The sequence below is a fragment of the Haplochromis burtoni genome, unplaced genomic scaffold, assembly GCF_018398535.1.
Source record: "Haplochromis burtoni strain Fernald_Lab_line unplaced genomic scaffold, NCSU_Asbu1 Contig_190, whole genome shotgun sequence".
Lineage (NCBI taxonomy): Eukaryota > Metazoa > Chordata > Actinopteri > Cichliformes > Cichlidae > Haplochromis > Haplochromis burtoni.
In genome coordinates, this window is record NW_024582551.1 from 261,854 (window position 1) to 275,728 (window position 13,875).

General features: G+C 50.3%; 1 protein-coding gene across 1 annotated transcript in view; it reads left to right on the top strand.

Annotated features, from left to right (window-relative positions):
* The window catches only part of atp2c1 (ATPase secretory pathway Ca2+ transporting 1), a 32,322-nt gene extending 20,559 nt beyond the window's left edge, over positions 1-11,763 (top strand). Inside the window, exons 6-27 of the mRNA XM_005935937.3 lie at positions 64-125; positions 836-944; positions 1,844-1,999; positions 2,766-2,834; positions 2,942-3,017; positions 3,162-3,228; positions 4,055-4,179; positions 4,269-4,366; positions 5,598-5,693; positions 5,773-5,862; positions 6,140-6,244; positions 6,978-7,134; positions 7,276-7,446; positions 8,047-8,144; positions 8,553-8,603; positions 8,721-8,887; positions 9,228-9,296; positions 9,378-9,494; positions 10,109-10,256; positions 10,394-10,489; positions 10,575-10,716; positions 10,959-11,763. Coding sequence (XP_005935999.1) covers positions 64-125; positions 836-944; positions 1,844-1,999; positions 2,766-2,834; positions 2,942-3,017; positions 3,162-3,228; positions 4,055-4,179; positions 4,269-4,366; positions 5,598-5,693; positions 5,773-5,862; positions 6,140-6,244; positions 6,978-7,134; positions 7,276-7,446; positions 8,047-8,144; positions 8,553-8,603; positions 8,721-8,887; positions 9,228-9,296; positions 9,378-9,494; positions 10,109-10,256; positions 10,394-10,489; positions 10,575-10,716; positions 10,959-11,080 — 2,391 coding nt within the window. The 3' untranslated portion in view covers positions 11,081-11,763. The remainder of the gene's footprint in view (positions 1-63; positions 126-835; positions 945-1,843; positions 2,000-2,765; positions 2,835-2,941; positions 3,018-3,161; positions 3,229-4,054; positions 4,180-4,268; positions 4,367-5,597; positions 5,694-5,772; positions 5,863-6,139; positions 6,245-6,977; positions 7,135-7,275; positions 7,447-8,046; positions 8,145-8,552; positions 8,604-8,720; positions 8,888-9,227; positions 9,297-9,377; positions 9,495-10,108; positions 10,257-10,393; positions 10,490-10,574; positions 10,717-10,958) is intronic.
* The last annotated feature ends 2,112 nt before the right edge of the window (positions 11,764-13,875 follow it).

Here is a 13,875-nt window from a genome sequence, read left to right on the forward strand (position 1 = left end):
GTGTGAGTGTGTGTGTGTGTGTGTCTGTGATGAAGCTGAGCTGCTGTCTTGTCTTGTGTGCAGGAGTATCGCTCAGAGAAGTCTTTGGAGGAGTTGGGGAAGCTCGTCCCTCCAGAATGTCACTGGTGAGTTTGATCCTGACCTCCTTCAGGAGAGTGGGCGGGGGTCTCCTGCCTCGTCCTCCTGCATGGATCGAGTCTGCGGAGAACATCGCGTCTCCTAGTTGTGATTGTTTGTAATGAAATAAGCAGTTATGACACGGAGTCTGCTCCTCTGTCATCCCACAGCCAAGAATCCAGAAATTTGACTCCATAAATGAATCCGTTTAAAGGAGTGTGTGTGTCTGTTTGCTCCATCTATCCACACCGTGTAGCGCCCCCTGTTGGCACACTGTGTGACCAGCACTCACATTACTGTGAGCACGAGCACACAGCTGCACACACAGCATTGTTCTTCTCAGCCTGAGGTCACAGGATTAATTTCACTCCTCGCGATGTTCTAAGAAACTTCTTAGAGTTTCCATGAAAGCTGAGACTGAATCCTGGCCAACGATGCGCCGATGTCGGAGCAACGAGAGATTCCCGTGGTTTCCCCCGATGATCCACTCTTCATCGGGGTTTACAGTTGGGTCGTGGCGAATGTTTGGCAGAGACGGAGGACGGAGCTGGATCCACACACTCGACCTCATTCTAGAAATTTCAACTTCAACCATGGAAATGCACATTTTCAAAAAGTGAATTATTAATGTGTTGTGTCCCTGACGCTCCTCAGCAGAGCGCGCAGGGAGGGGAGGAGCATGACTGTAAACACTCTCCCCCGCTGTCTTCCTCCTCAGTGTCAGGGAGGGGAACCTGGAGCACCTGCTGGCCAGAGAGCTCGTTCCCGGAGACACCGTCTGCCTGTCGGTGGGGGAGAAGGTCCCGGCTGACCTCCGTCTCTTCGAGGTAAAAACACTGATAGCTTTGTGTCAGCCTGGGCGTGAGGGAGCGAGGGATTCTGGGACAGCAGAGATGTCTGCTGGAAGCTGAGCGCTTCTCGTTTCCAAGAAAGGAACTAAATTCTTTCAGGATGAACGATCAGAGGCGATCAGGTTCCTGCAAACACGGGAGCAGAACGCCCTCTGATCAGGCCTGCAGTGTAATCATAAATAAATGAAACCCCTCAGCAGGGGGCGCTCTCGAGCACCAATCAAAATGTACGTTTTGTGTGTGAAGATTTTTCTTTGTGGAAGTTTTCAGACTGCAGGTGCAGGTTTAGATGGTGAGCGTCACCATGAGCCTCCATTTTGGTTTGGGGCATGAAGCGAGCAGCAGCTTCCACCTCCAGCCTGCTGCGGCTTCTGCACGCAGAAGAAAACTTTCACACAAACTTCAGGTTTTTCATTCGCTCCGCGGCGCGAGCTCGAGAGCGCCCCCTGTCCAACAGGAAGTCCGCGGGGAGTTTCTTATTATCGAGCAGCTCCCTGCTTCACTGCAGGTGAGACTGACATCAGAACAAAGAGAAGGTCGCCGCGGTACTCGTCCTGCATCTTCACCACGTGCAACAAATCCCAGTGACAGCGTATCCCTGAGGCGGGCGTAGGCGGGTGTAGGCGGGGCGGGTGTAGGCGCGTGTAGGCGGTACTTTGAGGCCTCTACATTCACTGGGTTGTCTCAGGGGTGAACGGCGCGTCACGCTGGGAAACGTGTGAACCTTCATTAAGAGCAGCTGCAGTCGTGTAAAGATGGCCGCCTGCTCTGAGGTGGGGGTGGGGTTAATGGTGGCTTTAGTGAGCAGGGTTAGAGGTTAGAGGTCAGAGTATCCCTCCTGGTTGGAGTTAAATCTGTCTCCTCCACCCTCGCAGGCGACAGACCTGTCAGTGGATGAGTCCAGTCTGACGGGGGAGACCACGCCCTGCACCAAGTCCACCGCCCACCAGCCGGCATCCACCAACGGAGACATCGCCTCCCGCAGCAACATCGCCTTCATGGGGACGCTGGTGCGCTACGGCAAAGCCAAGGTAGCAGCTCACTCTTCTTCTTCTGCTCCACAGACGGTGAAGTTACAGGAAAGAAGTGTGCGCTGAGACTCTGGCTGCAGACGGTGTGAGGAAGTGATGACGTGGCCGCCTCCTTCATATCGATGGTTCAGTGGTGACAGACGGCGTGTAGGACGCCGCCGTGGTTGTAGAAAACTGTAACCGTCATCTTAGTGGCTGCCGGCAGAATGATTAGAGCTTAGATTAGATGAAACTTTATTAATCCCTCGGGTGGGAGGGTCCCCGTTAGCACAGCAGCGACCGACGCTACAGAGTGTGAGCAGAAATACAGCACACACGACTGCAGAGGGACCTGCACCGTGGAGCGCTGACACAGATACCTGCTAATCACTAACATCCAATCAAAACCCTCTCACAGCTCAGACTTCAGTGACCTCACAGCAGGCATGTTATTGGTCACATGATGTCACTAAAAAGGCTCCGACATCACAAACACGGTCCAGAGGTCCAGCTTAGGTGAAGCCAGCAGCTACGGCCACCCGTGCACCATCTACCTGTCAAATTGGCCACGCCCCTAATAATGCAAACATAAGCATGAATGCAATTTAAAGAGGACAGGACAGGTGCTATGATGGAGGATACACAGCGGTCTGTATCAGGCTGGCTCACTGCTGCCTCAGCAGGACACCAGAGGAACTGCAGCTGTTGCTATTGAAGCTTTTGCAGCTGATGTTTCAACGATGCTTAGACAGTTTTACCTGCTGAAAGGTGTTCTGATGTTCTTCAGGGCATCGTCATTGGAACCGGAGAGAACTCTGAGTTCGGGGAGGTGTTCAAGATGATGCAGGCAGAGGAGGTGAGGTCTCCCGCATGAAATCTGAATATAATTCAATACAAATGTCACGGAGTTCCAGCCAGAGGTGCCGTGTTCATGAAACATCTGTTTCCTGTTTGCTTTGTCAGGCTCCTAAAACTCCTCTGCAGAAGAGCATGGACCTGCTGGGGAAGCAGCTGTCGCTTTATTCCTTCTGCATCATCGGTGAGTTTATGATGATCGTGTGATTACGAGGAGACGCCGTGGGTAAGGGGCCGTGTGTGCGGCGAGCTGCCCCGCTGCTGCGTCCTGCTCTCAATCGCCATGGCGTCTGCACGCCGCGCTCAGTCTGTCTCTGATGTGTTTCAGGCGTCATCATGCTGGTGGGCTGGCTGCAGGGCAAGAGTCTCCTGGACATGTTCACCATCGGTGTCAGGTGACCCTGAGTGATGCTTCTGTTTGGTTATTGGTTGAACCGAGGCAGCTGCTTCCTCTTCTGTGTTTATCAGGTTATAGCTGAGTGCAGCGATGTGATAGGTTTGTGACGCTGGTTTCATGATGTGACCAGGAGAGTGACTCCACCCACAGACAAGGACGCGAGCGTCACAGTCTGCTGTGTGATTTGGTGCACAGAGCCGTGAAACACCTCAATTCACTTTTATTTATATAGCGCCAAATCACAACAAAAGTCTCCTCAAGGCGCTTCATAGGTACAGAGAAAAACCCAACAATCATATGACCCCCTATGAGCAGCACTTTGGTGACAGTGGGAAGGAAAAACTCCCTTTTAACAGGAAGAAACCTCCGGCAGAACCAGGCTCAGGGAGGGGCGGGGCCATCTGCTGTGATTGGTTGGGGTGAGAGAAGGAAGACAGGATAAAGACATGCTGTGGAAGAGAGACAGAGGTTAATAACAGGTATGATTCAGTGCAGAGAGGTCTGTTAACACATAGTGAGTGAGGAAGACACCTGAAGGAGCGAGCTCGGTCTCAGTGCGACAGGTGGAGCAGCCTCCATATAAATGCAATCACACGGCCTGCTGTTAGTGACGTTAGCATGAGGAGAGTCGCCTTTATAAGCGAGAGAGGAAAGTTAGCGCTGTGGGGCGGGAGCACGTTACAGGTGATTCCTGTTAGAGGGAAGTTGGGAAGCTGACCGTGAACACTGAGAGCAAACACATGTTTTCTGGGTTTGTCTGCGTTTTTTCAGTGAGGATGTAAATCATAAAACAAGTCTGACTGTCTCCTCCTCTCCTCCTTCAGTCTGGCTGTGGCTGCCATCCCAGAGGGCTTACCCATCGTGGTGACGGTGACGCTGGCGCTCGGCGTGATGCGGATGGTGAAGAAAAGAGCGATCATCAAGAAACTTCCCATCGTGGAAACTCTGGGTACGTCGTGATGCGACGGAAACGGTCATGCACAGCCCGACCTTCTGTGAGCTGCACGTTGGTGACCTTTGTGCCGTTTTCCCCGTCAGGCTGCTGTAATGTGATCTGCTCGGACAAAACGGGGACGCTGACCAAGAACGAGATGACGGTCACTCAGCTGTTCACGTCAGACGGACAGCACGCTGAGGTCAGACTCCCACGCCGTTTCCTCTCACACTTTGAAACCTCCACAGCGTGATCACAGGGTCAGCTTTTAAATCCTCAGGCTACCAAACTCAGCTGGGCTTCGTGTTGGTGCTGGCGGGTGGTTGGTCGTGCGATCAGGGTGAAGCTCGTGTTCTGCAGAGGACTCGAGTTCAGGCTCCGTCTGCTCGCTCGGAGTTTATGGGCTCAGTGGAGTCGATCAGTTTGCTGGTCTCGGATCAGTGGACACGTCGTTATCCTGTCCGGGATATTTAAGGGTGTTTGGGAATTTCCCCGACTAGTCTGTGGACTTTGAGGAGGCTTTGAAACGCGTCCCCAGGGCGTCCTGTGGGTGGCGCTGCAGGAACCTGGAGTATCGGTGAGACTGCAGATTAAATGAGACTGTAGATGTTGGTAAAGCGGTGGGGCCCTGGCGTGCACCCAGAGTTGTCAGACTCCCCCACAGCCGACCTGATGGAGGCGTCTGCAGCTCCTCAGACAGTCGATGAGTTGTACTGAAGCTGCCGGCCTCCTACATCTACACCAGCTTTCTGTTTTTCATCGGTGTCTGTTATTTTAATCTGAGAGACGGTGAACATGAAACGGCATCAGTGCAAATGTCCCAGTTTGACCCAAACGGCTGATTTTCACCTTCTAAAAGGTCAAAAAGGAGGAGAGGAGATCACGTGAGTCGCAACCCAACAAGCCAAGTTTAAGATCCCATGAACAAAGCAATCACTGTAACTTGTTGTAAGGCTGATGCTCTTATTTTGAAAGCTGAGCCCTCTTCCTCCTCGTCGGTTTGCAGCGGCTTCTTCTGAAGCCTGATCGCTGCTGTAACGCAGAGTCTGCAGAGGGCTCACTGACCCGGTTAATCCATGAGGAAATCCCAGCTGGCATACTGGGAGAACTGGGTCAGGGCAGGTTCTGCTCACTGCAGGGAGGTCAGAGGTCATGGGAAGGTGCTGAAGGCCTGCAGGGTCACTGGCCTCACCTGTCAGGGGGCTGAAGCTGTGTTTGAGTGATACTTTATGAGGGCGAAGGCTCTGTCACGGCTGTGTGTCTGTGGCTGAAGCAAACACTGAAGTCCTGCTCTGTGCGAACCGCCCGGGCTTCAGCAGAGCGGCATCGACACGTTGACAAGTCCACGAAAGCGCACGCTGACCTTCTGGTCCTGCCTCCAGTGTCTCGAGGTCGCAGGTCTTTGTTATCTTACCCTCGGTGTTGTCTTGCAGGTCACCGGCGTCGGCTATAACGGGCAGGGGGAAGTTCTGCTGAACGGAGAGGTGATCCACGGCTTCTCGTGTCAGTCCATCAGCAAAATTGTGGAGGTGAGGTCGTTCATGTCTCAGCTCAGATCTTCACACTGAACTCTGAACCCGGGTTTACTGAGCGTGTGTGTGCTGACAGGTCGGCTGTGTGTGCAACGACTCCATCATCAGGAATCACAACGTGCTGGGACGGCCCACAGAAGGAGCGCTCATCGCCCTCGCCATGAAGGTAAAACCCAGAGCGCCACGCTCTGAGCAGGTCGTCGAAGTCTTGAAATCAGACCAGTTGGGCTCATTTTTTCGATCCTTCTTTGTCTCACACTGGACTGAAACCAGCTGTTTTAGCTCCTCCCCCTTTCCCCCTCTGACTGTTTGAAGCGTACAAACAGTTAAAAGTAGGAGGAGCTGGAGGACCTGAGCTGATGATAAACCAGATGAGATAAAAACATGAATATGAGCGATGAGGTGTTTGTGTGACGAGCTGTGCTCCTCTCCGTGTCCTGCAGGTGGGGCTGGAGGGTCTGCAGCGCGAGTACGTGCGGGTGGAGGAGCATCCGTTCAGCTCGGAGAAGAAGTGGATGGCCGTGCGCTGCGTTCACCGCACGCAGCAGGTCTGTGATGAAGAGCTGCTCACATTAACCCTTTATCCTCGCTCTGATGCTCCAATGTCATTAGAGGACGCCGGCAGCAGAAACACGGCCGGAGTCGTTGCTCATACATGTTCTGTGATGTTCCAGCAGATCCTTAGATGTTTGTCATGGTGTTACTGTTGTGCCTGAGCCCACAGAAATCACTGCTGCAAGTACAAAGTTGCATTTTGAGGAGAAAATTACTTTGAACGAAGAAAACTGTGCTAATATCCACAGTAACAGCCGCTCTGTGTGCTCACAGACGTCTGCAGTCCTGCTCTCCACATCTCTGTACAGCGTTACAAATGTGCAACAAAACCAACCAATCACAGACTTGGATTCTGATCGGCTCTCTAATCAGCTCGCCAGCTAAATCCAGCGGAGCGGTTTGGTTTAAGCTAGATTAAAACCAACAACGGTCTTAAAAAAGTAAATAATTAAACATACTAACTGAAAATGGGTTTTGCTACACTCTGGACCGTGTTTGCAGCAGGTAGCGAGCTGACGCCGAGTTACTGCGACTCGGATGTGAGCGTTCATGGACGAAGACTCAAACATTCCTCAGGTTTCTCTCACAAGTGTTTCCTGTGGATTTGTCACCAAGGGAGAAACTGAACAGCAGCATTAAAGCTGAAATCCTAAAAGTCAAAGTTTAATATTGTGTTCTGCATCATCAGCATCTCTGACGTGTCTGCTCTTCCTGCTGCGTCTCCAGGACAAAGCTGGAGTTTACTTCATGAAGGGCGCGTACGAGCACGTGATTCGCTTCTGCAGCTCCTACAACAGCAGAGGCAGCGCGCTCCCCCTGAACCACCAGCAGGTGGAGCTGTACCAGCAGCAGATCAGCTACATGGGCTCAGGCGGGCTCAGAGGTGAGAGCGACACCTACAGGCAGGGCTGGGGATGCCCTAAAAACACACTCACTCACTGTGTGTGTGTGTGTGTGTGTGTGTGTGTGTGTGTGTGTGTGTGTGTGTGTGTGTGTGTGTGTGTGTGTGGTGTGTGTGTTTCAGTGCTGGCGTTCGCGTCGGGCTCTGAGATGGGGAAGCTGACCTTCCTGGGTTTGGTGGGCATCATCGACCCTCCAAGGTCAGGGGTCAAAGAGGCCGTGGGCACGCTCATCAGCTCTGGAGTCACCATCAAGATGATCACCGGAGACTCCCAGGAGACGGCCATGTCTATAGGTCAGCTGATTCACACACGCTTACGCAAATGTATAAAGTTAAACAACAGAACAAATCTTTAGTGTTTTTCTGGGGTGGGATGCGCTTCCTGTTTTACATCACAGCTGATCGGGGCTTTGACCTCTGGTTTAAGTTCCCTGTCCTCGAGCTTCCTGATTTTAAAAACGCCTCCATCGGGAGGATTTGTCCTCAGCTCCTCCATCTGAACAACAGAAGAGAAAAATGAAAAGAAAAACACAGACATTGTTTAGTTACATGATCAGGCTGATGATTAAACTCCGCTCTCTGAATTCCACATTAAAAGCCCCTGTTTATTAATAGGGCTTTTATTGTGAAACAGCCAGAAGAAGCGCAGGATCATCATTCACTTATTAAAGAGAGAACAAACCCTGAGCTGGTAATCAGCAGTCAGTGGCTCGTCATGGGGAAAACGTTCACCACAAGGTGGCAGCGTTTCACACTTGCTGCCATGACCTCTGGCTGAACCCACTCCAGTTTGAATAATGCTGCCATGGGTCGAGTGGGAGTCACTGCGCCACCTTGTGGTTGACAGTGGTGTTACATGAATGTACAGAGCAGTGGATGTTTGTGTGTCTGCAGCCAGTCGCATCGGCCTCTTCTCTAAAGGGGGGCAGAGTTTGTCTGGGGAGGAGGTGGATCAGCTGGACCTGCAGCAGCTGTCGCAGATCATCTCCAGAGTGAGCGCGCACACACACACACACACACACACACACGCACACACACACATACATGCACATACGCACACGCACACACATACGCACACGCACACACATACGCACACGCACACACATACATACATGCACATACGCACACGCACACACATACGCACACGCACACACATACGCACACGCACACACATACGCACACGCACATGCACACACACACGCAGACGCAGACACGCGCACGCACACACGCACATACATGCACACACGCACACACGCACATACATGCACACACGCACACACACACATACATGCACACACGCACGCACACACACACACACACACACACACACACTCACAGTCATGTTTCAGAGCGGTGTTGCTGTCACTGACGGCGTTCCTGGATCCGCCCTCTGTCCACAGATTTCCGTGTTTTATCGCGCCAGCCCGCGACACAAGCTGAAGATCGTCAAGGTGAGCAGACAGGAAGTCCAGTTCATGAAGCAGGAAAAGTTAAATAAACGTGATCGATTTGAGGCACGAACAGCTTTCTAGAACGAAGCGCTGCTAAAGCCCCGTCCCTCTCTTCAGTCCCTGCAGAACAACGGCGCTGTGGTGGCCATGACGGGTGACGGGGTGAATGACGCCGTGGCTCTGAAGGCCGCTGACATCGGTGTTGCGATGGGCCAGACGGGCACCGACGTCTGCAAGGAGGCGGCCGACATGATCCTGGTGGACGACGACTTCCAGACCATCATGTGAGTCTGACGCCATGGCGACGAGCCTGGACTTGCTGTCCTTGTCTTTGTGTGGAGTAACACACATAACACTGACTGTAACCATAGCAACTCATTTCCATCAGCACGACGTTGCTATGATTAGTTACGGTTCATCCCTTGCACAGGAAGTAGTTCACAGGAGGCGATCGGCGTTGGCGAGGGTCCGAGTCACGATCAAATCTGTGAACACATAAAAGTCCTGATGTTTCTGAGCTTCGTCCAAAAGGCTCAAAGATTTAGTGAAACAGTTAGTTCCTGTCATTAAGCTGCGATTGGAGCGTTTGTGGTTCAAAGGTCGGCGTCTGCTTCCTGTCTGCAGGTCGGCCATCGAGGAGGGAAAAGGAATTTACAACAACATCAAAAACTTTGTTTGCTTCCAGCTGAGCACGTGAGTACAAACCGCCGTCAGTCACACTTCTGTCTCTGGATTCAGTGTTTGAGCCCTCCGTCTCCCCCTGCTGGTCACCAGGAGCATTGCGGCACTCACCCTCATCTCCTTGGCGACGCTGATGAACTTCCCCAACCCGCTGAACGCCATGCAGATCCTGTGGATCAACATCATCATGGACGGACCGCCGGCTCAGAGGTGAGCGACTGAACATTTCACTGGTTCACCTTTGACCTTTGACCTCAGTTGACACGGATATTTTAGAAGAGACTAATATTTATCAGTGATACTTCAGGCAGCTGGTCGAGCTCTGAAATGAAAGCTGACGACATGTTTGGTTTGTGGTGGTGGTCTGCAGCGCCCCCTGCTGTGTGCACACCTGCACGCACACCTGCTCATTAAGCAGAGTGTGAATATTCCAGATGTTCGATGTGATTAGACGCATCATATTTTTCACACGTCTGTGCCGACCCCTCCTTTTGAACCGGGTTGGGGTAAATCCTGTTTAATAATAATAATAATAATAATGGATTGTGTTTATATTCCACTATTCATTCACACACTGGTGGAGGCAGCTACAGTTGCAGCCACAGCTGCCCTGGGACAGACTGACCGAGGCGAGGCTGCCATATCGCGCCATCGGCCCCTCTGGCCACCACCAGTAGGCGGCAGGTGAAGCGTGTTGCCCAAGGACACAACGACCAGGACAGACAGAGCAGGGGCTCGAACCGGCGACCTTCCGGTTACAAGACGAACTCCCAACTCTTGAGCCACAATCGCAATGTTTGTGTGTGTGTGTGTTCTCTTGTTAGTTTGGGGGTGGAGCCTGTGGACCGCGACATCATCAGGAAGCCTCCTCGCAACGTCGGAGACAGCATCATCACCCGCAGCCTGATCGTCAAAGTGCTCGTGTCGGCGTTCATCATCGTCTGCGGGACGCTTTACGTCTTCTGGAGAGAGGTGGGTGGCCGTTTCTGACCTCAGGTTTCCTGATGCTGACGTCACCGGGCGCTGACCTCGGCGCGCGATCAGCATCACCATCGTTGTCTGCCGCTGTGACGTCTCCAGCTGACTCGCTCTCTGCATTTTATTTGCAGTTGCAGGACAACGTGATCACTCCTCGAGACACCACCATGACCTTCACCTGCTTCGTCTTCTTCGACATGTTCAACGCTCTGAGCTCCAGATCGCAGGTGAGCGCGCACGTTTAACCTGACATGACCTCACCGTCGCATTAAAGAGCATGTGACCTCAGCCGTGCCCGTCTCTGCTCCTCAGACCCGGATGGTCCACGAGATGGGGCTGTGCAGCAACCGCACGTTCTGTTTCGCCGTCCTGGCCTCCATCATGGGGCAGCTGCTCGTCATCTACTTCCCTCCTCTGCAGAGCGTCTTCCAGACGGAGAGTCTCAGCGTCCTCGGTAAGTCCTCGCGTGTCCTCGCGCGTCCTCCTGCAGGAGCTCCTCCCTGTTTCTGTTTTACTTTTTGAACAAAGCACAAATTGAAAAAAAAATTTCTCATTTTGTGCTTTTTTTTTTTTTTTTGCTCGAGTCTTGGAATATTTTTTTCTAGTTTTCGTAGGACATTTGCATCCCCGCCCCCCCCCCGAGCACACAGATGTGCGCACAGCTGTGTGACCGTTTCCTTCTTTGTCTTTCTGCAGACCTCGTCTTCCTCGTGTCCCTCACCTCCTCCGTCTGCGCCGTATCTGAGGTCATCAAGAAGGTGGAGAGGTGGAGGGGGGTGGAGAAGAGCCCCCCCTCTGACTTCTTCCACGAAGTATGACCCCGCCCCCTCGCTGTCCAGGCTGATGGACTCTGGTGTGTGGAGGATGAAGAGGAGGGTGGAGGTGATGGAGCATCTCTGTCCTGATGGCACTGACTTCTTTGAACCTCAAAGACTTTTTTTCTGAGATCCTCAGACGGGGACGAGACTCCGGTCAGGCACTGGAGGAGGCGCCTGGCCTCAAGGGGCGGGGTTAGCGGTCTGGACCTGTGTCGATCGGCCGCGGCCGTTCAGCTAGAGCCTCTCTCTCTGCGCCGCGGTCCGAGCCACTTCTTCCTGCCCCGTCATTTAGGATGAAATCGGACTTCGGGGCGTCTCCGTGGCCTCTTCCTGTTCTGTTTTAGTTTAGACGGCGGTGACCACTATTGGGCTCGCTTCTCTACACGAGGTGGACGTTGTATTTTGCGTCCTCTGTGGGAGCGTCTGCGGTGTGACGGTACAGCACCAATCACAGATCAATCAGCGGGGGAAATCATGTTTCGATCTTTAATTTATTTTGATAACCTGATGGGTTCTGGTGTGAAATTTTATTTATCTCACAAACAGGAGCGAATCATTTCCTGGACGCTGGGAAGTTTTAGTGATGTGGGTTTAATCAAGACGGTTTTTTAAACAAAAGCTTTGATTACGAGAAAAGTCTGAGGGCTGATTTTTGTTAATAAAGTTCATATTTTAAAAATTAATCCGTGTTCAGCATTTTTGTGTAAATGAAAGTAAACTTCGCCTGAAAGTCGGGTTTGTCTGTTTCAGGTGCTTTTGAAAACAGATCTTAATAAATCAGCGGCAAGTGGCAGAGGTAATAACCCAGTGTGGCCAGAAGAGGGCGGTAATGTGCAGGAATGGGACAGCAGCAGTGAGAGTATGGAGGGCCAGGAGTGACAAAATGAATAAATTTAATACGACGTTAAATAATGAATTAATTGTGTCATTAATTTGATACATTTGGAATTATTTAAATAAGTAAGTGCCCGTTCATTTCATTTAAAACATTGTAATTTAATTTCAGTAAAAGTTGTAATCAAACCTATACTGAAAAAGGACAATCCTGACAAGACACAAATGAACAACTACAGGCCGATCTCAAATCTCCCATTTTTAAGTAAGATCATTGAAAAAGCAGTTTCTCAACAGCTCAGTTACTTCTTAAACAGAATAACTGCTATGATGCCTTCCAGTCAGGTTTTAGACAGAACCACAGCACTGAAACCCAAGAAGAATGAGTTGAATAAAGTTTGATTTATCTGACTGCTTTGTTTCGCTTAATGTGCCTTATAATCCCGTGCACCTTATGGTCTGAAAAATACATATTTGACTTTTTTATTTGGCACACTGCAGTTTAATGTTGCAAAGCTCCTCTTTTTAACTTCAGTGGATATTATACATGGTTATGCTCAGGATATGTCAGCCCATTTCTACTGGAAATGCCTTTTGGTTAAACTTTCAGCAAAGAATTTGCATTTGCACTGTTAAATGTTTATATAGCTTTAATGCACATAAAACAGCTGCTTGTTTAAGTGAAAATAAATGGATGGGTTTTTTTGCGCTAGCAAAGTTGTGGAGTTGTATTTTGTCTCGCATCAATTATATCGTCAGTTCTATCGTTATCGCAAATGTTCAAATTTATATCGTGATAAATATTTTTGGCCATATCGCCTGCTCTAACGTGCACACGGACGTGGTAAAAGCAGTCAGGATCTTTTTCAGCGGGCTGACGGGTTTGCAGCGTTTCAGGCTTTCAGTCAGATTTCTACACAGAAAATTAAATCAAGACGTGTTTTTCTCAGCAGTGCACACAAACAGCCACGTTCATGCACTCTCTCTTCCCTCCTTTCTTTCTTTACTCTTTTACTTCACTTTATACAAACTGTTACAAACTACTATTAAACTGTCAATCAAACTTCTAACTGGACCCAAAGAAACCTTTAGAAGTTTAGTTGACATGACAAAGATCTTTGGAGATTGTACGAGTGTTTCTGTGACTGCTTGAAGCTCGTTTACAGACACCTTTAAAATAATCCCTATGGAGCAGTTCACTTTGTGCTTTCTTTGACTTTCTGATATCAAAAGTTTTATTCAAACTGTAAATGAGGCGACTGAGATGAGTTCACAGACCTGAGAGCACAGCAGGATCAGTCCACACCTCTTCATGACTGAGAGCTGAAAAACTGTGAAGACGTCCTCATGAATCTCATCTGCAGCTGCTCGTTCATTATTAATCATAACACTTAAAGCAGCATCAACAAAGAGGCAGCTGTCTCTGTCATTCACTCCATTTCTATCTAATCTAATCATTCAAACAAAACTATCAAACATATTCAACATTTGAAACGTTCAACTTTAAAAATGTTGTCTTCCTTCAATTATCATCATTTTGTTTATTAGAATAGCAGATAATGAATGTGTGAGATTATCAAATAAACCAAACATATGCATAACATACCCGACACGATGAGACGTCTGTGCAGCTGTGACACAGTCAGAACTCTTCATCTGATAGAAATGTCATCCTCGCTCCTCCTCCCACGTCCACCAGAGACTTTGTAAAAGTGGTTTTAGAAAGCAGCCCAGTGTTGATTAAAGTGCATTTGATTAAAGATGCTCAGAGTCGTTTAACTGAAGATGACTTATTCAAAGTTAGTACAGATGCAAACAGACTGACGTCTGGCAGAACGAGCTGTGAACTGGAGCTAAACGAGGTCACAGGCGTCGAACCGTGAAACTAGGACTGAGGTTAAACGCAGTAAACGGGCCGTTCGGTTTCAGGCTTCAGTGTCTGTGAGTGGAAGAACACGCTT